General features: G+C 39.8%; 1 protein-coding gene across 4 annotated transcripts in view; it reads left to right on the top strand.

Moving 5' to 3' along the window:
- Positions 1-24568, top strand: part of LOC117508672 (rho GTPase-activating protein 42) — a 356336-nt gene that overhangs the window by 312275 nt on the left and 19493 nt on the right. For 2 of the 4 annotated variants that reach the window (XM_034168483.1, XM_034168481.1), the window contains 2 exons: positions 402-552; positions 16703-17104. In XM_034168483.1, the coding sequence (XP_034024374.1) occupies positions 402-552; positions 16703-17104 (553 nt within the window). The remainder of the gene's footprint in view (positions 1-401; positions 553-16702; positions 17105-24568) is intronic. The other 2 variants (XM_034168484.1, XM_034168482.1) reach the window with 1 other exon arrangement.

The following is a 24568-nucleotide window of genomic DNA, read 5'->3' as shown; positions in this document are numbered from 1 at the left end:
AATGCTCCCCATCCAACCTGATGGAGATTGTAATTGCTGCCAAAGGTGCATCAACAAAGTATTGTGCAAAGTGTGTGAATACTTATGTACATGTGATTTCTTAGGGGTTTTTATTTTTAAAAAATTTCCAAAAATTAAAAAAAAAAAACTTTTCTCATGTTGTCATTATGGGGTGTTGTGAGTAAAATGTTGAGGGAAAACAGATTAATTTACTCCATTTTTGAATAAGGCTGTAACATAACAAAATGTGGAAAAAGTGGAACGCGGTGAATACTTTCTGGATGCACCGTACCGAGCCTTGTGAATTAAGTCATATAATTGAACCCAAACAAAATGCAGTCAGTATTTATCAGGAGTAAAAGGTTTCAATTATTAATTGCTACTCCTGTGATGACCTCCAGATCTTTCACGAGCCTCCAGATCCCAACATGGCCGTACCCCAACCACAGAGTCGTCCCGGCTCCCGCAGGAACAGGGCCATCTGTCTGTCCACGGGACCCAGGAAGCCCCGCAGTCTGTACACCCCGACTCTGTGCCTGGCAGATGCAGAAAGTGAGCACCAGCACGTCATCACACCACAGCGCACCAAAACCCATTAATGGTCCTCAATAAATCTCAGATCTGTCTGCATGTAGTTTCAGCTCCTGCTTTTCTGAAATGTTCCCCAGAGCAGTTCTCATCAGCCATACTCCTCAGAATCACTTGCCCGATACATTTTCCTTCTTACCACCTCTACTCACAGCTGATTAACTTAACACATAATATATTTGCGTTGCTTCATGTATCCCTCGTCTTTTTTCATGTTTTTGTTCTGTCATAGACACCTTTGCCGCAGTGCGTGTGGGGACTCAGTGGGGGGAGTGGGGAGTGTCACAGAGTGTGTGTGTGTTTGAAGAATGTTAGAAGGATAACTTTTTTAATGAGAGTGTGGCCAGGATTATAAGCAGTAAAAGGGTCTCCTCCCAGCTGTATGTGTGTCACCTACATAACTGTCTTCAGTTTTACTTATTTTGATCCAGTTTGATGAAATATTGTGGGCTCCATAATCATTTTTATTATTATGTCCTCTTGGATATATAGTTTGATATATTGGAATCTGGTCAGTCTCCTGAGCAACATTTTGCATATAGCATCAATTTTTCATAACTACTGAACTGGTGGAGTAGTTTTTATTCAGGTTATTTGGATCAGATCAACTGCAGGGAGTAGGGGTATAGGTATTAATTTTTATAGTGAAAAGTCATGTTCAAAAAAGACAAGAAAATGATCAAAGTCTTTTAGAATGAAATGTGGTTTATCAGTCAGATACACAAATGTCCCTTGTTAATTACAAATACTTGCAAGAATGGCATCAAAAAAACATGTTAATACTATTTTTAAAAAAGTTCTGATGAGGTCCGCTTGTACAGGAAGCTAATTGCATTCACTGGCTAAAAAAAAAAAAAAAAATAGGCCCCTGAACTCGTAATTACGAGAAAAGATCTCTTAATTACGAGATCTTGAATTTATAATTATGAGATCAGGTGTTCCTGTGAAGGCTCTCAGTTGTCCAGGTGGTTTCGATAGTAGAGAAGCTTGAATCTTCGAATGGACTGGGTTGCTTGACGCTAGGACGTTTCGCTTCAAATCGCAGAAGCTTCCTCAGTTTTTATGAGATTTTTGCAGATTTATTAAAATTAAAAACAACTAAGAAAACACATGTACATAAGTATTCACAGCCTTTGCCATAAAGCTCAAAATTGAGCTCAGGTACATCCTGTTTCCACTGAGCATCCTTGAGATGTTTCTACAGCTTAATTGGAGTCCACCTGGGATAAATTCAGTTGATTGGATATGATTTGTCTACATATAAGGTCCCACAGTTGACCATGCATGTCAGAGCACAGACCAAGCATGATGTCAAAGGAATTGTCTGTACACCTCCAAGACAGGATTGTCTTGAGGCACAAATCTGGGGAAGGGTACAGAAAAAGGGTACTTCTTTGAAAAGTGTGCAAAAACGTTAAAAGGCAATTATAATGTATAATAGGGATCATACGTACTGTCATTTGATGCAATCTGTAATAATCGTAATTGGATATAAAATAGTATACATATAATGAATGTTTATGAGTTCAATGGTAAGAATATTTCATGAGGTGAAAGCTGGAATGTACCATTCAATGAGGCAAGGCCCAGTTGAATGGTACATTCCATCGTTCACCAAATTAAATATTTGTGTCTTGACTCTTGTCTTGACTCTTGTAGAGTCAAGACAAGATGACCAGAGCAAGAATTTTAGCTGAGGAAGCTTCTGCGATTTGAAGCGAAACATCCTCGCGTCAAGCAACCCAGTCCAATCGAAGATTCAAGGTTCTCTACTATGAGATCAAGTGTCTCCTGATCTCGTAATTATGAGATCAGGTGTCTAATTTGTTTTTTATAGCTTCTGTACTTCCATTCCCTCAGTAAAGAAGTGGGGAAAGGTTAGACGATGATTGTACACTGTGGACACAGTGTGGATTTTCCCCTAAGGTGCACCTGGATGAATGTCCAGGGAGAGGCATGTGGCGTCTCACCAAAATGAGATGTGTTTCGCCGCTCTTCAGACTTCCAGCTTTCACTCACACAGCCCCACCGTCCACTGAGGGTAAAAAGAGGGGCTCGCTCCCAGTCAGGCACATGTCAGTCTGGGTGCCTTGTGTCCCACCTCCCTGGAGGAGTTTCAATTAATCCAGGAACACCTAAGAGGGAAATCCACACTTTGTGCACAATAACAGTGCAGTGCCAATGGTTACAAATTGGCCGAATTTTGATGATGACTCCCGAATTCTCATGCTTGTCTTTACTGAGGGAATGGAAGTACGGAAGCCCATTGTACAGATGTGTATGTGTGTGTGTGTGTGTGTGTGTGTGTGTGTGTGTGTATATATATATATATATATATATATATATATATATATATATATATATATATATATATATATACAGTGGTGGGCACAGATAAAAATGTATCGGAAGTTACAGATAATCGATAACTTCCGGTGTTGTCTATGTGACATTTGCAGTTACTAAAGAGCTGAAATTGATTTTTAACACAATCGCTTTTGAAAGCATCAAAAGCGGTAAAAGACCTAAAGAATAAGCAAGAATGTTTGACCATGCTGCCCCCTGCAGGAAGCAGCACAGACAAATCCTGAGAGCACCCACGAAATCAACTCTTTACTAATCATAATCATTTTTCTTTCAACATTCTGCTCCTGCTGGAAGCTCTTGTTTACAACAGCGCTCCCACCACAGAGGCACGCCAAGAACAGTCATAAGGCCAGCTCCCTATCAATTTCAACACTCCAGTCAGGCGGAGGTCTTGAAAAATAAAGTCATACTAACTTATGGTTTTTTGAAAATACTGATAGAATAATTCCATTAATGTCAATTCTGTCATTTGTACAAAGTTAAAATATAACATATATCTTTTAATGTTGAATAAGGCACTAATTCTGAGGTTTTGTAACAAACACAGACCGCAAAGCATTCTGGGTAAAAGTCCTAAACAGTGATTGGTTCAGTAATCCATTATGTAAACCAACACGTTAATGTGACGTGTGTCATGTGTTGGTTTAAAGATAAATGTGCTTTTGTAAAATATTCCATTTTTATTTGTAAAAACAGGCATTTTTACGGAGCCCTGGAAGTGTCATCGCAATTACATGTTTTATGATGTTTAAAACGTGCACTCAATATTAGTAAGTAAGTAAGTAAATTTATTTATATGGTGCCTTTCACAGATATAAGGCCATGTACACACGTTGTCGGGTATTTGTATTTGTAAAACCGAATATCTTACCCTTTCAGTTTGGGGAAAAAACTTCATCCATACTACGTCGTTTAAAAAAAAAAATCCATCCACATCGAACCGTATAAATGTGTTGTAATTAGTCTGCCAAACCTTTGGGTGGCGGTACTGATTAAAATTCTATCCAATCAGGAGCCTTATTCTCTTGTCGTCACTTCCACAAAAACTAAAAACATGGTGCCAACCTTGTTCGTGTGGACCGATAAGGTGTCGGAATTACTTCTAACTGTAGTTTTAGAATACAAAGTTAACAAATATATGCACACAAAAAGCGCCTGGACAATGGACAATACCAACACTTTGAGAGCAGCCATGTACCCAGACGTTTAATACTGCCATGAACACTCCTGGCCAGTAGATGGCAGTAGCGGCCTTGAAAAAATGTCAAACAAAATTCCAGATAATCCGTGTCTGCTACATTTAAGATGCGTGGAATTTAACAAACGCAAATACACTAACATCTATAAACCCAGAGAATATATTCACGAGAGTTTTAGGCACTAGAGTTTAATGCTGTTATCTGTGGACCCTGAACAGAGTGTCTGAAATGCATTTGTCCTGTCGTGAACGTCTGAGATTACCTTATGCTACCCATAATGCATTGCTGCCTGGCACAGCATGTGCTCACAAAACCTTAAAAATTAGCACATTACTTTAAAACGAAAACATATATCTGATATTTTCACTTTAGAAACTTCAGACATGACAATAATTTTAAATAACTTGTCTAAAATGAGTGGTTAAAATTTGAACCACAAGTTAAACATGTATGCCTCTGGATGACTTGGTGACATTGTGATTCTATTAGTATGGTGTTAAAGGAAATGACTTTTTTTTTTTGGTCACCAGTTCTCCTTTGCTTACAGACAATAGAGTGGTTTCTGTTTGCAGAGGGTAGAACAACATGCTTATGTGTGGCATGGAGTGGGACATTTTTGAGCACACAGACATTGAGCATTTTACTGACTCAGTCCTGTTATACATTTCTTTTTGTATGGACAATGCAACAACTAAAAAGGTGGTGAAGGTCTTCCCCAACCAAAAACCCTGGTTTAGTAAAAAGACCAGATTACTTCTCCAGGCATGGGACATGGCACTGAGGTCAGGGAACAGAGACTCATACAGAAAGGCCAGAGCAGACCTGACCTGAGGTATTAAGGCTGCCAAGGCAAACTACAGGAAGCGCATAGAGGCCAACTTCATAGAGGGCAATGCACGCTCCATGTGGAAGGGTATCCAAAACATCACGGATTATAAAAAATGCCACATCACTCCCCTTGACACAGATGTGGCTTTCCTGGACCAGCTCAATGCCTTTTTCTCCCGCTTTGAGAAGGAAGAGGACAGGCTGAAGACACGTTGTTGCTGCCACCAACATCACCTTACAGTCAGCCCCTTGTTATCCAGCAGCACCAGGTACTGCAGGTACTGAGGAAGATCGATATCAGCAAGGCACCTGGGCCCGACAGCGTGCCAGGGAGGCTGCTGAAGTCGTGTGCTTACCAACTGGCTGACGTGTTTACAAAGATTTATAATCAATCACTGCAGCAGACCACAGTCCCCGACTGCCTGAAAACTGCCAGGATCATTCCTGTGCCCAAATGCTCTGCCATTTCGGGACTGAATGACTACCGGCCGGTGGCTCTGACACCAGTGATAATGAAGTGTATGGAAAAGCTGGTGCTCAACTACATCAAGGACAAGATTCCACCCGGCCTCGACAAGCACCAGTTTGCATACAAGTCCAATAGGTGCACAGATGATGACAGTTTCCATTGCGCTTCATTCTGCTCTCAGCCACTTGGAAAATCCAAACACTTATGTCCGAATGCTGTTTGTTGATTTCAGCTCAGCATTCAATTCCATCAGCCCTAGTAGGCTTGTCAACAAACTGCAGGCATTGAAGCTTGGAACCCCGCTATGCCTATGGATTAAGGACTTTCTGACAAGCAGACGGCAGTATGTGAGAATAGGCAACTCCACATCCGCTTCCACTGTCATCAACACTGGCGTGCCACAAGGGTGTGTACTAAGCCCCATCTTGTACACACTATACACCCATGACTGCGTTGCTATTCACAGCGCCACCAACTCTGTCATCAAATTTGCTGATGTCACGACAGTCGTGGGACTGATTAGTGACAACAATGAAACGCCCTACAGAGAGGAAGTGGATTCACTGGTGACATGGTGCAGTGAAAACCATCTCGACCTGAATACCAAGAAAACGAAAGAAATAATAATTGACTTTCGGAAGGCACGGGCTACACCTCACCATGCTCTGATGATCAAAGGGGAACGGGTGGAATGTGTCCAAGAATTCAAGTTCCTAGGACTACACATCTCTGAGGAAGTTAGCTGGACAGCCAATACCAATCATATGGTTAAAAAGGCCCAGCGACGCCTATTTTTCCTAAGAACATTGAAAAAGAACAAGCTGCCTCCGCCTCTGTTGAAGAATTTCTACAGCTGCACCATCGAGAGCGTACTCACATATGGATGTACGGTGTGGTACGCCAGCCGCACCGCATCTGAGAAGAAACAGCTTCAGCGAGTGATTAAAACAGCTCAGCGGATCATCGGTTGTCCGCTCCCATCCCTGGCTGAGATTTACTCAAAACACCTTCTCGGACGGGCCACAAAGATCACGAACACTCCCTCTTCTCCATCCTCCTGTCTGGCAGGCTCCGGGTTATCCGAGCCCGCACAAACAGACTGAAGGACAGCTTTTTCCCAATGGCTGTGAAAAGACTTTTAGAAGAATATTGACTACTTGTATCGCACTGGGGATCACACTGCACTGTTTTTATTATTGCACCGGATATTCCCTCCACTGTTTTATTCTTTAAAATATGTATTTAATATTCATTATCTTATTTATACTGAGTTTTTAACAGACTATATATTTTATATGTGATAGTCTATTGTATATTGTAATTTATCTGTGAGGGAGCTGCTGCACAGGGGTGTTGCCGAACGACATTTCATTGTTTTTTATACAATGACAATAAAGCTTATTCAATTCTTATTAGGAAACTTTTAACATGTAGGTCTCAACAGCTTTAACAGTTTTAAAAATGTTTTTCACTGTTCAGCTTAGTTTAGTACGTTATCGGTCTAAAAGTTATCGGACGGTAATTCATCGGAAGATAATTAGTCCGATGATGGTTTTTAAATTTATCTAAAAAGGTAATCCGATAATGAAAACATTATCTTCGATAATTATCTGTTATCAGATTATCGGAAGTGTGCCCACCACTGTATATATATATATATATATATATATATATACATACAGTAGTGTTCAGAATAATAGTAGTGCTATGTGACTAAAAAGATTAATCCAAGTTTTGAGTATATTTCTTATTGTTACATGGGAAACAAGGTACCAGTAGATTCAGTAGATTCTCACAAATCCAACAAGACCAAGCATTCATGATATGCACACTTTTAAGGCTATGATATTGGGCTATTAGTAAAAAAAAAAGTAGAAAAGGGGGTGTTCACAATAATAGTAGTGTGGCATTCAGTCAGTGAGTTCTTCAATTTTGTGGAACAAACAGGTGTGAATCAGGTGTCCCCTATTTAAGGATGAAGCCAGCACCTGTTGAACATGCTTTTCTCTTTGAAAGCCTGAGGAAAATGGGACGTTCAAGACATTGTTCAGAAGAACAGCGTAGTTTGATTAAAAAGTTGATTGGAGAGGGGAAAACATACACAGGTGCAAAAAATTATAGGCTGTTCATCTACAATGATCTCCAGTGCTTTCAAATGGACAAAAAAAAAACCAGAGACGCGTGGAAGAAAATGGAAACAGTTAGAAGACGCCTGTGTGAAGCTAATTTATTTGCAAGAAACCCCCTCAAAGTCCCTAAAAGACATGTGCAGAAGAGGTTACAATTTGCCAACGAACACATCAACTGGCCTAAAGAGAAATGGAGGAATATTTTGTGGACTGATGAGAGTAAAACCGTTCTTTTTGGGTCGAAAGGCCGCAGACAGTTTGTGAGACGACCCCCAAACTCTGAATTCAAGCCGCAGTTCACAGTGAAGACAGTGAAGCATGGTGGTGCAAGCATCATGATATGGGCATGTTTCTCCTATTATAGTGTTGGGCCTATATATCGCATACCAGGTATCATGGATCAGTTTGGATATGTCTAAATACTTGAAGAGGTCATGTTGCCTTATGCTGAAGAGGACATGCCCTTGAAATGGGTGTTTCAACAAGACAATGACCCCAAGCACACTAGTAAATGAGCAAAATCTTGGTTCCAAACCAACAAAATTAATGTTTTGGAGTGGCTTGCCCAATCCCCAGACCTAAATCCAATTGAGAACTTGTGGGGTGACATCAAAAAAGCTGTTTCTGAAGCAAAACCAAGAAATGTGAATGAATTGTGGAATGTTGTTAAAGAATCTTGGAGTGGAATAACAGCTGAAAGGTGCCACAAGTTGGTTGACTCCATGCCTCGCAGATGTGTAGAAATCACGAAAAACTGTGGTTATACAACTAAATACTAGTTTAGTGATTCACAGGATTGCTAAAAAAAAGCAGTTTGAACATAACAGTTTTGAGTTTGTAGCATCAACAGCAGATGCTACTATTATTGTATTATTTTCTACTTTTTTTTTTTTTTACTAATAGCCCAATTTCATAGCCTTAAGAGTGTGCATATCATGAATGCTTGGTCTTGTTGAATTTGTGAGACTCTACTGAATCTACTGGTACCTTGTTTCCCATGTAACAATAAGAAATATACTCAAAACCTGGATTAATCTTTTTAGACACATAGCACTACTATTATTCTGAACACTACTGTATATATATATGTATATATATATATATGTATATATATATATATATATATATATATATATATATATATATATATATATATATATATATATATATATATATATATGTATATATATATACGAGGTCTCTTAGATAATAAACCAACCCTTTTATCTATTTTTTTAACTATATGGATTTGAATGACATGCGATTACACCAATCATGCTTGAACCCTCGTGCGCATGCGTGAGTTTTTTCACGCATGTCGGTGACGTCATTTCCCTGTGGGCAGGCCTTGAGTGAGATGTGATCCCGCCCTCTCGGCTGAATTCCTTTGTTTCACACGCTGCTCGAGACGGCGCGCGTTGCTTTATCAAAATTTTTTCTGGACCTGTGAGGAATATCCGAGTGGACACTATTCGAGAAATTAAGCTGGTTTTCTGTGAAAAGTTTAACGGCTGATGAGAGATTATGGGGTGTTTCTGTCGGTGTAAGGACTTCCCACGGAGCGGGACGTCCTGCAGCGCTTCCACGCGCTGTCGTCGGCCTGTTTCGAGCTGAAAACATCCTAATTTAAGGCTTAATTCACCCAGGACATCGTGAGAGAACAGAGAAGATTCAGAAGAGGCCGGCATGAGGAATTTATGCGGACATTCCACTGTTTAAGGACATTTTTTTAATGAAAGACGTACGCGCAAATTCGCCGAGTCGTTTCCGTGACGACTCGGCAAATCTGTGTGCGCCGCGACAGGAAAAACACCTCCGTGTTGAAAACCATTTGTAGAATTCAGGCGGCTTTTAATGGCTTTCAACAAGTGAGTAACTGAGAAATTGTTTAACAGCTTGGGCATGTTCCAACTTGCCCGTTAAGATTTCCAACGGAGGTGTTTTTCCTGCCGCGACCCCCCGCGGTCGGGTCCAGCCCGACATGCGACTCTGCCCGCACGTTCTTTCATTACAAAATGACCGTTAACAATGGAATGTCCGAATAAACTCCTCATGCCGACTTCTTCTGAAAGTTCTCTGTTCTCTGACGACTTACTGCGTCAACAGAGCCTGAAATGTGGAAGTTTTCAACTTGAAACGGCGAGACGCTGCCGCCTCGAAGCGCAGATCGCCGTCAGGCGCCGTGGACCGTCCTTAAAGCGACACTACCAGACCAAAATCTCTCATCAGCCGTTAAAATTTTTACTGAAAACCAGCTGAATTTATTGAATGGTGTCCACTCAGTTGTGCCTTACAGTTTTGAAAAAAATTTTATCAAACAAAGCAACAGTCTCTGAGCCATTCCTAAACAATGAAAAAAATCGACGAGCGGGTGGACGACTCCTCACTCAAAGACTGCCCACAGGCGAATGACGTAACCGACAGGCGTGAAAAAACTCTTGCATGCCCACGAGGGTTCAAGCATGTCTGATGTAATCACACGTGATTCAAATCCATATGGTTTTTGAAAAAAATAATAAGGTCGGATACTTTTCTAATAGACCTTGTATATATATATATATATATATATATATATATATATATATATATATATATATATATATATATATATATATATATATATATATATGTGTGTGTGTGTGTGTGTGTGTGTCTATATATATATATATGTCAGTTTTTTTTTTTATATCCAGTGAATGCAATACACTTCCATACGCATGAACCCCAGGTGTACAGATGAGTAAATTTCACAGCAAGTACTAATGAGGGTTAATCAGGTGTGCTCAGTCAGTCCAGAACTGGTGAACACCAAACTAATCAGGTTCAGTTTCCATTTATTTTCATTTATATAGCGCCAAATCACAACAAAGTTGCCTGAAGGCACTTCACATAAGTAAGATCTAACCTTACAAACCCCCAGAGCAAGCACACAGGTGACAGTGGTAAGGAAAAACTCCCTCTGATGATTTGTGTGTATGTAGAACAAGGATAGATGGAAAATGTCACCTACAAACCGGTGACCACTGGTCTGGAGATTGGTTGATTATATGTTTGGTTTTATATCCTTATTTGGATATGTGTTTCCAAAGACTGGATGGAAAACTCACCTTGGAATGTTCAGTGGATATAAACATGGTGTCTTTGTGAAAAAGATTTTTTTCTCTTCCAAGTTTTTAAGACATCCCCTAATCCATCTCTCAAACTCTACCACAGTGACTTAATGTGTCCGTGCATTCCTGCACAAACTGTCCCAGACACAGAGCTTTGTGGTGTGCACAAACACATGTTTCTCAACTTTACAGAACCTCTGTTGCTTCATTTTTTTTTGCTCAATTTCATAACACAGCACAGATTCACATATGCAGCTTTAGCGACAGCAGACACTTCTGCACCATGGTGCACAACCTAATGGCTGCTGTGCTCTGTCCTGGCAATTTTCACATTTAGGGCCTGATTTACAGAAGGTTTGCATGTGGAAAAACGTGTGCAAAAAACGTGTATGCTGATTCACTCATGGTATGCACTGAGGATTTGTGTCTTACAAATGAGCAAAATATGGTAAATGGACTACATTCATATAGCGCTTTCCATCTGCATCAGATGCACAAAGTGCTTTACAGTTATGCCTCACATTCACCCATTCACACAAACACATCCACACACCAATGAAAATACCGCATATTGCCTATTTAACATGTTTGTTTTCACAAATATGCAATTTGTGGTGTGTCCATCCGAGTGCACAAAATTCCTGAAGATCATTCATGTAAATAGGTGAGGTCTGCACCCACAGTTTGCCAATGCTAAAAGCTATTTCAGGGGCTGAGATTATGTCTGTTAAGTTTGTATGCTTGGAAATGTGGTGCTGACTGAGCCACTGTTGCACAATCAATGCAGACATGTGTCTGCATTGATTGTGCAACAGTGTTCCAGTCAACAGTCTGTTCCTCTTTTGATGACCCATGGTCATAGACATACAGTCATAAAATGACATGAATCAAGCAGTGCGCGCTTATCATGTCCACATCTGCTGGCCCGGTGTATCCAGCCGGCCCACACGCATGTCCAGCTAGTGGCGCGCCAAAGGAGAGACACCGCGTCATGTGGGCCATAGCTTACGTGAGTGATGTGACATTCAGATCACCAGATGAGTGTTCACATGATAAGGCGATCTTTTTCACATGGAGCAGCCTGCCAGTGTGCACACTGAGTGGCCGCTCCAGCCCGTGGCAAAGGCAATATATGTTTTTATGTATTTCCACGTGAGCACAGCATGCACACGCACGTGCCTCACAGCGTGGACTTGTAAGGTCGTATCCTTCAAAACATGGTATGTGTTCTCCATCTGTGACTTGCAGGTCCAGAGATCTCAACAACTGCTGCTGTTTGGGGCCACAGCCACCTGTTCGTTCAGTGCACAGAACAAAGTGTTTCTCTCTGTTTCTGTGTTCTGTGATAATTCGTTTTAGTTATCTGTTATGTAATTGTGTATGTAGTCATTGTAATTATTTGTATACCTGTCCTGCCTGTGGTTTCTGTGATTCTAATGTAACACGTCGTGTGCACTGAGCCATCATTTCCAGCTGTCAGTGTGTGGCTGGCCGGCGATCAGTTGAGAGGCACCTTGCTGTGCTGTGTGCACTCAGACGTGGCTGGCCGGTCCCCATGTGATCATGTCTGTAGATACATATCAACATTTCATGCAAGTGTGCCCCCCCCCCGCACACCACATGTGTTCCGGGGGCTTGTCACGCGTGACACACAGGCATGCCACGTGTGTTGCTAGGTTATGCCATACTCGTGGGGCCCTTAGACACTTTTCACAGACAGCTCGAATGTGGTCGCCTGCTGTCGTGCCAGGAGCGCAAATAATCACGCCTTTTCTAAGTGCCTAGCGAGCGGTGTTAGAGATTTGTGTGTGGCACCTGGAATTTGGCCGACACCTGCTGAGACAGGGGTTGAATGGGCACTCACAGGGCATTCGCTGTCTTTTGGCCACTTGCGTGCATGAATGGTTGTGGCGACAGCTGTACGAGGCATTAGAGGTGGCTCAGATTTTTCACAAGTGGCATGCAATTCCTCCTTCGTGTGCCAGTCGGCTTCAATCATGTTATGTGTGAAGGGGCCCTTAATAAAGACATCCACTGCCTCGGTAAAATTAAATGTGACATTTATTATGTCTTTCTATGTATGAGAAATATAAGTAGAATGTTGTGTGTGTGTCTGTCCTGTGCAGCCCCTGTATGGGAGTTAGCAGCAGTCTGCAACAGAGTCTATCGTCATGACCCATGGGCAGCAGCTGTAGACATAAAAAACATACACAAATAATTTTCTGTCTATATTAGGGATCTATAACAGGTCATGGTACTATTGAAGCACCAGTGTAACATGATCAGTACCGGTATTCCTGTCCCATGTTTTCAATAGGTCAGCGCTGGATGTGGCAAGTTCACTGTTTTGTGAAGCAGTTCCAAGTTGAAATATAGTTTGTGTCAGTTCACTGTGTCTTATATCACAGTGGAGACGCAACAAATGAGCAGCACACACCCGATGAGTTTTATGAACAAATTTACACTTTGTTTTCGTTGAAAGTGTGTTCATCATTTGTTTGTGTTAGCACAAAGCCAACAGCAACTAAAAACAGAAAACGGTACACCCGTGATGAGTTAAAAAGATACTACTGCTTTGTTTTTATTTATTACCCAAGGCTATCAAATATGGCCATCAGGTATTACGAAGGCTTTGTGTCCGTCCGTCCATCTGTGCTCAGCATAAGTCCTGTCCTATTACTGCTACAGTGTTCAAATTAACAGGTAAAATTCTTGGGACCTTAGACAAGTTCAAGCATGCCTAACCTTGACCTATTTTAAGAGGTATTTTAAGAGGTTAAAAAGTCACATTCTGTTGCAATCTGTTCACTTTAGTTTTTGAGTGGCGGGAGTGGCCACTAGAGGTGGGCGATACCGGGAATTTTGTAATTGATCCAATACCAAGTAAATACAGGCCCAGTATCGCCATTATCAATACCGATACCGATACTTTTTCATATTTAAGCCTCATAGATCCAAAGGATCCCAAATAGAATTTCGACAAACATTGTACGTGACACTAAAATACCACTAAAATATCAGTCAACACATCTTAAAACAAAATCTCCTGAGGTAGAGGGCTGACTCGAGGAGAGCACTGAGTGGACCAGCCAGGCTGAGCCTACCTGCATGGCTGTTGGCTGGCGCCGCTGAGCCACGTGACTGCGCAACAACAAAAGAGGGGGGAGGGTGCGCTGCTCTGTGTTGTGTGACACAGCTTTTACAGACAGAGAGTAGACTTTGATGAATATGCGTGCGCAGCAGTCAGTGCATGCGGGAGAGAAAAAAGCTTGAGTATCAATCTTTTTACATGAGGATCTTTCAATATCAATACCAGTGTTGGTATCGATGTTATCAATATTAGGATCGATCGGTCCACCTCTAGTGGCCACCAATCAGAGTAGAGCTGCACCATGACATTCTGACAGTCTGGTTGCTAGCTGCAAACTCTGCTAGCTGTGTACATATAGCCTCTTTGTCATATATTATGTAAAATCTAGCGAGAAATGCACTTCTAACACTGAAAATACTCTTTTTGGAACCTAATAAAACCTCTGAAATGATATAAAAGACATTTAGCGGACATTAGCGTGCACGCTAACACATGTTGTGTTATGATGACTCGTTTTTAAGTGATAACTGTTCATTTTGATGCAGTCATGGTAAAAGCAGCAGCCCGGAGAAGGTTTGGTGCACCTGTGGCCATCTGTCATAAACGCAAACTGTAAAAAAAAAAATGCTTATAAGTGTTGTAGATAACTGTGAAAAATCTAATATATATAGAGAGAGATAGATATAGATATATGTACAGCAATTGATGCAGCTGATCTGCTCTGTGTAAGCCTGATCCCGTCAGATCTCAGAAGCTAAGCAGTGCGGGACCTGGTTAGTACTTGGATGGGAGACCTCTTTGGAACACCAGCGGCTGTGTGTGTTTCTCCAGGTAAAACTGGAGTTGCGTCAGGAAGGGCATCCGGCATAAAACCTGTGCCAAAATATCAATGCGGATCTGGTTGTATCCGCTGTGGCGACCCCAAACACAAAACGGGAGCAGCCAAATGGACAACCATATGTACAGCAATCAACAGTGTGTCTGCTTCAAAGACAGAGTGTACATGCAGATCTTTTTTAAGTGAAAAGACACTTATTGCTGTATTTTTATGTAAAGATAAAACTTACATGGGTTTTCTTCAGAGGGGAGCTCATGATGATGTGCAGAGTTTACCAGTCGTATTGAACGCAACACAGGTGAGCTGTCCCTGAATTGTTTTGTTGCTGTCATGCATTATGGGAGCTTGGGGTTTGTTTGTTTTTAAGTTGTCATTGTAGTACATGTTGGTTTAGCAGTGTTGTTAGTGTTATAGATTTGTTGTGTTTTTCTAGTTCAAGTAGCGTAGTCCTTTTGTTAAAGAGTTATGTTGTGACCATGCGTGAAAAGTGCCTTGAGTTTGATGTCTTCTGCCTCCGTCTATGTTGTTGTGTGGGAAAAGTAAATGACACTTCTTTGCGGCAGCCGCCCTGCTCCCCTTCTGCTGGGGGAGGGCTGAATTCCTCATAGTGGCCTGACACACAACAGACAGGAACTAACGTATGATTTTAGGGTTTACAAACGTTTTTGACTGTTAAGCTTTACTCACTGTGCCAGCAAAATGATGTGAGTGGACTGAAAGTTAGCAGAACTAAATTTAGTGGAAGATAATTGGGCCGCTGAAGCTTTTCAAAGTTAGCTGAAAAGCTAATGTGCTAATGAAAACGTTAACTTGGCTAATTAATGCTTAGAGGAACTGTGCCCTCCACTGAAGAAAAGGTGAAAATGTGCAAAATAAAATGCTAATATAACACACATTAAGCAGTGCGAATGCATTATTAATAAGATGGGTTGCACACCAAGACCACACACTACAATTTATGCATGCATTTAAATTTATATTAGCAATTTATATTAGCAATATTAAGCACATAAAGGTATCAATATTGTGATGTGTATTGAGTATCGGACATCCACTGATATGTATCATATTGTATCAAATTCTAGAAATGATATAGAGCCCAAATCCACATATTACTTTTGTGTGTATTTTGGGGGGCGGGGGTCAAAGTGTTAGTTTTTCTTTTGTTTATTGTTTTTTTTTTTTTTTTTTTTTTGCACCCTTGACAGGATGCAAGTCTGTCGCAGGGCACATGGTTAATATACAACAGTAAAATAAAAATACATTTTCCTCATTTCTTTTCTTTGATCTTTGTTAATTTGTATTTTAACCCTAAAGGTATTTTAACCCTAAAGCAACCAAGCTATTTAAGCAACTAAGATGAGTGGGTGGAGTCATTTCTAACCACTGTAGTTCATACTTTTATAATGGCTCTGTTTGCATATATCATACCTTTACCACACCTTTATCTATGACAGATATTCTGAAAAGTTATAATATAATTAATTGTTGATTTTATATGACAAAATCAAAGCTTGTAACTTTTTTTAATATGCCCATATCTTTCTATGGCCATAAATGTTCCAGTGTTACATTTCCACTAAAAACAAAATATGTAAAACTGTACGACTGACAAATTCATGATGGGACTTATTTTTTCTGATTAAAAATATCATAATATCACATATAAATATTTGTCTGGGGTTATAGATGACCCCACTGCAGCATGAGGTCAGAGACTGCATTTTGATGTTTTTTTTGTTTTTTTTGTACTGGTTATTTAGCTTTAACTAATTAATTAACTGACATACTAGAGGGAATTTTAACTGAATTAACATGTTCAAAAGCAATCTAAGAATGTTTGAAGTTTTCCTCATGCTCCTACACCACCTTCTAGTACACAGATGGAACTGCACTTTGGTTTGCAAAAAAAAACAAAAAAAAAAAACAGGGTTTTTTTATGCTAAAAGTGTAATTCTGGATTCTTTTTTTTTTTTTTTTTTTTGGAAAGTATGAATTTCTGGGTTGGTGTGTCTCGAGAAGCTTCTACACTCATTCAGTTTCCCAGCAGGTTTTAATGAGGGCTTTGTGTGCCTTTTCTCTGGTCCCTGCATAGGTGACGCTTTCAGCAGCAGTCGAAGCAGCACCCCGATGGGCAGCATGGAGTCCTTGTCCTCCCATTCTTCCGAACAGAACAGTGCCTCCAAATCAACTTCCTATGTCCAGGTCAAGGAGAGGTCCATCTTAGACCTCCACCGGATACCATTACACCTTTCAAATGGCCCCAGGAGCACTGTGTGTGTCAGCAGCCCTGAGTCCAGCTCCAAGGAGGATACAGGGCACACAGATGGAGAGTCAGAGGACAATCTCAATCTGCTGTTAGTCAGTAGCACAGCCAGATTGTCTCCGGCACCAAAAAAGGCCCCTCACTGTCACGCTGACCTCCGACCAGCACTGCCGAACCTTGCTGCTGCTTCTTCGTTAAAATCGCTGCATATCTCTGAAGGTAAGTGAATTATTATTTAATGGCACTTAGTGCATCACTGCTCATTAACTCACTACCGCCACTGCGAAGGTTATGTTTTGGATTTTAGATTGTTGCCATTACTTAAAAAAATACTGAACCCATTTTTATGAAAGTTGGTGTAAAGATTTGGACCTGTCATCTAAGATGCAGTTAATATCAAGGAATAATCTTGGTAAAGGGGTGAGCCAGGACATTTTCATTTAAATTAGAAAATTTCTATTTGACTAATTAATGGATTTTCACAAAATCCAGCAAAAATGTTCCTTATCTTAAACAGATTCCAGTCCATATGGAGGCAGATCTACATAAAAAGATAAAGTCAGGAAAAGTCTTACAGGGATCATAACTTGTAAGTGTGTTGTAATATACAAATAATGAATATTTATGAGTTCAATGGTATGAATATTTCAGCAAAATAAATAAATAAAATATAAAATAAATATTTGTTCCATTGAAAGAATGTAAAAACATTCATTATTTGTTTTATATAATGGCTAAAATAGATCCTTGTCATTTGATATTTTATTAATTTATAAACAACAACTTACATTTTGGTGTGGCACTGCACCGACTTTGTGTACTTCCAGAAAAAAAAAGATAAAGAGTTTGTGTGCGATCCTCACTCCAGCGAAATTCACATCAGAAATTCCAGCTTTGGTGCATCACTGCTGCTCTGACATCAACAATCCAACACGAACTTTAAATACGAGTCCAAAAATAATTCTGACGATGTCATCCGTGATGCAGTGCACCAACTTCATGTACTTCCAAAAAAAAAAATCTGTGTACTTCCTCAGTTCAGCGAAAAAAAATCAGATCAGATATTAGTTCAGCTTTTCATTCTAACTTCCTTCTAACAGCTCTTAATGCATCCAGATGGCTTACAGCGCAGTGGATTTGTTTTGTGTGCATGTTGTGTGCACGCATGCATGTGTGTGTGCAGAGTGCAATAGAACCAAATTGCACTCTAAATGCAATGCAACACAGATGGGACGAATAATCCATGTCACGTGACATACAAAGCACCAATCCAATGACAAGGATCCACTCAGCTGTTATATGAAGACAAATATTAAAGTTTGTAGTTAAAAATGACCCCATGACACTCAGCTGATGCATCTGAAACAAACATTTTCAGATTTCCCAGAAACCACCTGTCACTGTAAACAGAAAGGAGGTGCTTGCCAGACTGCCCTCCCCCTTCAAATACAGAACACCTCTCATCCCTATCTTAATCAGTTGGTACACCTGGCACATCATTCACTCCTCTTGTGTCCCGAGTGAGATCTCGATACTGCTTGGCATAGATCAGCTAAGATCAACCAGAAAAATTTGAGATCTCAGATGCTCTCTGAGTGCAGAAGATCTCTGAGTGCATTTTCAGGTCGATTTACCCACCAAAAAAAATCAGCAAAAAAATAAAAATTTCGCTGGTCAACAAAAAAAAACTTTTTGTCTGCTACCTGAAGAGAAACAACTGATTTTGACTAATTTGAGTATGCTGATTTCAAATATGCAAACAGAATTTCTCTAGCACGTCAAGATTTTGAGTTATGTGACGATACCAATAAACGCCAGTCGCCAAATTGTTCTCAATGATTTTATTAGAAATGAACACACAACTGGTGAAAAAAATTACACAGATACCAAAATATCAATCATTATGAGGAAACTCAAATTAATACACTCCACAATTAGTCTTAACAGTGAGCCAAACACTTGCTCTTGTACTTGTGGGTCACAGACGTTTCATGCTGTAGAAACCAGCAGTAGTCACCCATCATGTTTGCATTATAACGCCCCTGGTACCTGGTCTCCATTTCAGAGATATCTTGGTGGAATCTTTCACCATGCTCCTCACTCACATCACCCAAATTGGGTGGAAAGAACTCAAGATGAGAGTGCAGGAAGTGAACCTTAAGTGACATTCTGCAGCCCATGCGTTTGTATGATCTGAGCAAGTTGTCAACTAGTTCTTCATAGTTTGTGGCTTTGTGGCTGCCCAAGAAATTCTGTACCACTTGCACAAATGATTCCCATGCTCTTAGTTCAAGGGGTCTGAGCCTAGATGGAAAGTCTTTGTCTCTAATAAGCTCACGTATTTGAGGTCCATCAAAAATCCCAGCTTTAAGCTTGGCATCACTTTGGACTACCCCAAATTTTTTGCTTCAGGTATTTAAAGCCATCTGAGCTATGATCCAATGCCTTCACAAAGTTCTTGATGAGGCCAAGTTTTATATGCAGGGGAGGAAGGTATACTTTCTGTGCATCAATCAATGCCTGGTGTTTTACATTGTGTTTTCCAATTGTGTGTTGGACTCGTTCCGGCCACGTCTTGATTTTGATTTTGATAGATTGTTCCTTTCTCATAAACATTTGCAGTGTGCTAGATTTGATGCATTTGCCAAATATCGCTAGGTCTCTTTTTCATATTTTGCATTTCTGATTTTAGAACATTGAACAAACTATTTTTGAGGCTAGATTAATCATATATATATATATATATATATATATATATATATATATATATATATATATATATGTATGTATGTATGTATGTATTCAGTGCTCCAGCAGTATTCCATCACTTGATATACATGTACCACAAAAACGTGGTTTTCATCTGTAGACTGATCAAAGCAATCATTATAAAAAAAAATTACAAATTTCTGGCAATGTTGGCCCTCAATATTGGCAGTTTATTGATTGAATTGTTTTACCATATTTGGATTCAGCAACCCAAAATCACCCAGATTAGTGCTAAATTGTGTTTTATTCTAAAATTAGAAAATTTTAACACAATCTACATTTGCATGAGAAGCGCCATAATAGCAATAGATTAGCTAAATATTGGCATGTGCATAACTCAAGATGTGCTAGACAAATTCTGATTACAGATTTGGAATCAGCATACCTGAAATACCTTATATCAGCTAATATTCACCAGGTAGCAAAACCATTGTTGACCAGTGTTTTTGTTGGGTCAGGTTAATTTTTCCAACCCAGAGAAGAGTCTTTTCACACAACTTGTATTGTGATGATACAAAACACTCTATTTTCCCATATTGGCAAGTTGACAAAACTTTAATATGCAGTCTGTCACATGGATCATAATACGGTGTTATTACTATTTGATAAGAGCACATATTTGCATTGGACTGTTGCAGTTCTCTCTCGACATTTATCTAAACATTTGACTTCAGCAATTTGTGCTTTTATAACAACTGATAGTGTATTAAAATGAACTAAAATAAAATCTGATACAAGTAAAGGTGCATCTACTGTTATTAAGTCAACAATATAACATTTAGTTCTCAGGAACACTGATTTGAGTTTAAATTAGATTGTTATTCACTTCTGGGATACTCACAACTTAAGTGTGGTGCAAAACGACACACAAACGTTTTTCACACCAATGTCTGACTTCTACAAAGCCCACCTAGGGACATGGTGGTTAATTTTTTTTTTGGCCCAGATTATTGTGTTACCTCGCAATATTATTATGTTCTCTTGCAATAACTTTTGCGTTACCACGCAATCACTTTTGCGTTCCCTTGCAATATTATTACGTTCCCCACAATAATTTTTGCATTCCCTCGCAATATTATTACGTTCCCTTGCAATAACTTTTGCGTTACCTCGCAAAAACTTTTACATTCCCTCGCAAAAACTTTTACATTCCCTCGCAATAACTTTTACATTCCCTCACAATATTATTACATTCCCCACAATAACTTTTGCGTTCCCTCGGAATATTATTACGTTCCCTCGCAATAACTTTTGCGTTCCCTCGCAATATTATTACATTCACTCGCAATAACTTTTACATTCCCTCACAATATTATTACGTTCCCCACAATAACTTTTGCATCCCCTTGCAATATTACATTCCCTCGCAATAACTTTTGCGTTACCACACAATAACTTTTGCATTCCCTCGCAATATTATTATGTTCCCTCACAATAACTTTTGCCTTCTCTCGCAATAACTTTTACATTCCCTCGCAATATTATTACGTTCCCCGCAATAACTTTTGCGTTCCCTCGCAATAACTTTTGCGTTCCCTTGCATTATTATTACGTTCCCTCACAATAACTTTTGCGTTACCTCACAATAACTTTTGCATTCCCTCGCAATATTATTACGTTCCCTCGCAATAACTTTTGCCTTACCTCGCAATAACTTTGACATTCCCTCGCAATATTATTACATTCCCACAATAACTTTTGCATTCCCTCGCAATATTATTATGTTCCCTCTCAATACCTTTTGCGTTCCCTCGCAATATTATTACGTTCCCTCACAATAACTTTTGCGTTCCCTCGCAATATTATTATGTTCCCTCGAAATAACTTTTGCCTTCCCTCGCAATAACGTTTGAGTCCATATTTCCAGCCTGGTTACACACAGGTTTGTTGAATCATTTGGATGGATTGCACATCAGATAACCAGAACATGATTAAGTGTTACTTTAACCTGGGGCTCATACACAATAATATACTGGAGGCTTTGTCTGTGACTGTTGTATAAATAAACTATATTTCATATGGAGTCTTACAGCTGTGCAAGTTGTAGCAACTTATTCCCTCATCTCATGGGAACCCATTCTCTCGTGAATCCTGTTGCTGTCTGCTTTGTGTTTGTGTGTGTTTGCATGCATATGCATTCAGTCTCCCCCCACCTGATTCCACTCACTGTGTGCTCCGATAGGCATGAGCTTTAATATGATATTAGGTTATTGTGAGGGAACGCAAAAACTATTGCGAGGGAACGCAAAAGGAGACAGTTTGAAGTAAATCCGTCAAGGACACATTTTGATTTGTGTGAAATAACTTGAATAATGTCACTGACAAAGAATTCCATCAAAAACATGATATAATAAAGTCAAAGACTTACCAAGAGGGTTTCTGTATAAAATGGGCAGCACGGTGGCTTAGTGGTTAACACTATTGCCTCACAGCAAGAAGGTCATGGGATCAATTCCCACCTGTGGCTTTTCTGTGTGGAGTTTGCATGTTCTCCCTGTGTTTGCATGGGTTTCCTCCGGGTGCTTCAGTTTCCTCCCACATCTAAAGGCGTGCAGATTAGGTGAACTGGAAACTTAAAAATTTTCCAGGTCTCCCTTGTAAAAGAGATCTTGATCTCAATGGGACTTACCTTGTTAAATAAATAAATAAAAAATGTTGATTAAAAAATGTTGGGTCAGTGTTTTGGTCCTTTTGGTCCAACTAGCCCCATTTGAATTTATTCTTGATGAACTTTCAGTATGGAGCTCATTTTAGAATCTGTAAAAGCGTCTCTCATTTGCTGCTGTGAGGTTGAGCGGCAGAACCATGTTACATTATCGTTCAGTCTTGGATCAGGACGTGAAAATGTGAGACTTAATATCCATTGTGACATCTCATCAGAGACATTTCCAAACAATTTTACAAATACAAACATCATGTAGACAGACCACAGACGACGAGGGCCAGGAAAACAAGAAAAACCCTTCTTCTCCTTCTTCCGCATTATTGGTGGTTTGCAAACCAAAACGGTGCATTACTGCCAACAACTGTATGGGTGTAGAGCAATAATGGATTATGATGTATGCTATCAAAAATAACCCGGAAATGCTCACCATGTAACACCCCTGTCACACCTTGATGATCTAGCCAACGTATGCGGAGCGTATTAAAAATGCTGGCATACGCTGGTGTGCCAATATGTTATAGGTAAGTTTTGTATAAGTGAAGAACACATTGAAGCACACTGATATATATTGTAATATGGCAAGTACCTCGAAAAACTTTGGGCATGCACAATATTTTCGACTTTGCCAATATACAGTTGTGCTCAAACGTTTACATGCCCTGGCAGAATTTTTTTTTGCTTTTTTGGCCATTTTTAAGAGAATATTAATGACAACACAAAAACCTTTTTTTCACTCATCGTTAGTAGTTGGGTGAAGCCATTTATTGTCAAACAACTGTGTTGCATCACTACTCTTAGCTTCATAGTGGAGTAGAGCAGAGAAGGATTTTCTTTCGCCAAAACAGATCAAATCCAGGCTTGCATCTCAGATGTACCTTCTGGCAATTTGTAGCTAAACTTTCAGGTCTTCTTTTTAAGAAAATCCTCCTCTGTACCACTTCATCATGAAGATGGATAACTGGTGATACAAAATGCAAAGCTTGCACTGTGCATAATTTCTTCAATCACAGCCACGTAAACCTGTAACTTCTCCTGGGTTGTCTGGGTGTCTTGGTGGGTTTCCTCACTGTTCTCCTTCTTGCACAGTCACTCAGTTTTTGAGAACTGTCTACTCCATGCAGATTTACCATAGAGTGCTATATTGTTTGTATTTCTTTGTAATTGATGTAAATAAAGTCTGAACCATATTCAGTAGCAGCTTTACCATCAGAGAGCCTCGTCCACAACTACCACAAAAGACTCCAAGCTGTCACTGATGTTAAAGGGGGCAACACACAGTATTAAGAACAGGGGTATGTAAACTTTTGATCAGGTTCATTTGGGTAGTTCTCTTGTCATTTTGATTTAAAAAGAGGAAACACAGTTGTTTGACAATAAATGGCTTCACCCAACCACTAACCATGAGTGACAAAAAAAGTTTTGTGTTTTCATTCATATTCTCTTAAAAATGGCTACAAAGCAAAAATTCTGCCAGGGCATATAAACTTTTGAGCACAACTGTATGTCCAGTGATGAAAGTTTATCAGAAATTCCCGGAAATCTGGGTTTTTACTTACGTGGTGAACGAAACAAGATTTTTTTGTAGGGTACTTCTGGCATTATGTACATTTCTAAGCCAATCAGAAAGTCAGAACCCATTAAAGCATAAAACGGTGGAGCATGCATGGCTCTGCGTGTGACAAAATACGCCCGAACACGCCCCTCTATGAATGGGTTGGGTGTTTATTTAATCATATTTTTGGGGACTGTGCAGTGGTTCTCCTAACGGCTTACTTTGTTGTTACGAGCTGTGTATTTTTTTCCAGTAATCATACATTAAGTGGAGCTAACAGGTGAAGCTACCAACAGCTGCTAAAAGTGCAACATCAATCCGACGAGAATTTCACTCAGCATCGGATGTTTGTGCTCTATGAGCACAGTGCTGTAGTTTAGAGTATTTTATGACAAACACCTGCAGTAATCTGGCTTGTTGTGTGGTGAAACCGAAACTGAAGGATTAATGTTACGTGCTGCCGCATGTCCACATAGCAGCCAATGAGAGATGCTGTTACAGATTTTATCATGAACTACGTGCCATGCAGAAACTACAAACAAATTAATGAAATGTTGGTCTGCTGCACGAGATGATTTAAAGCTCGTCAGAAAATGGGGCTGGGTCGAGCAAAAGTACCAGAACCACAACCCGACCTCTTTGAATCATAATTTATACAGAAAAGCTAACACTGCGGTAAGTCTTTGATTTTATTATG

The sequence above is a fragment of the Thalassophryne amazonica genome, chromosome 4 (assembly GCF_902500255.1).
Source record: "Thalassophryne amazonica chromosome 4, fThaAma1.1, whole genome shotgun sequence".
Taxonomy (NCBI): Eukaryota; Metazoa; Chordata; class Actinopteri; order Batrachoidiformes; family Batrachoididae; genus Thalassophryne; species Thalassophryne amazonica.
The sequence above is the reverse complement of the archived record's forward strand: the minus strand, read 5'-3'. Positions and strand labels throughout refer to the sequence as shown.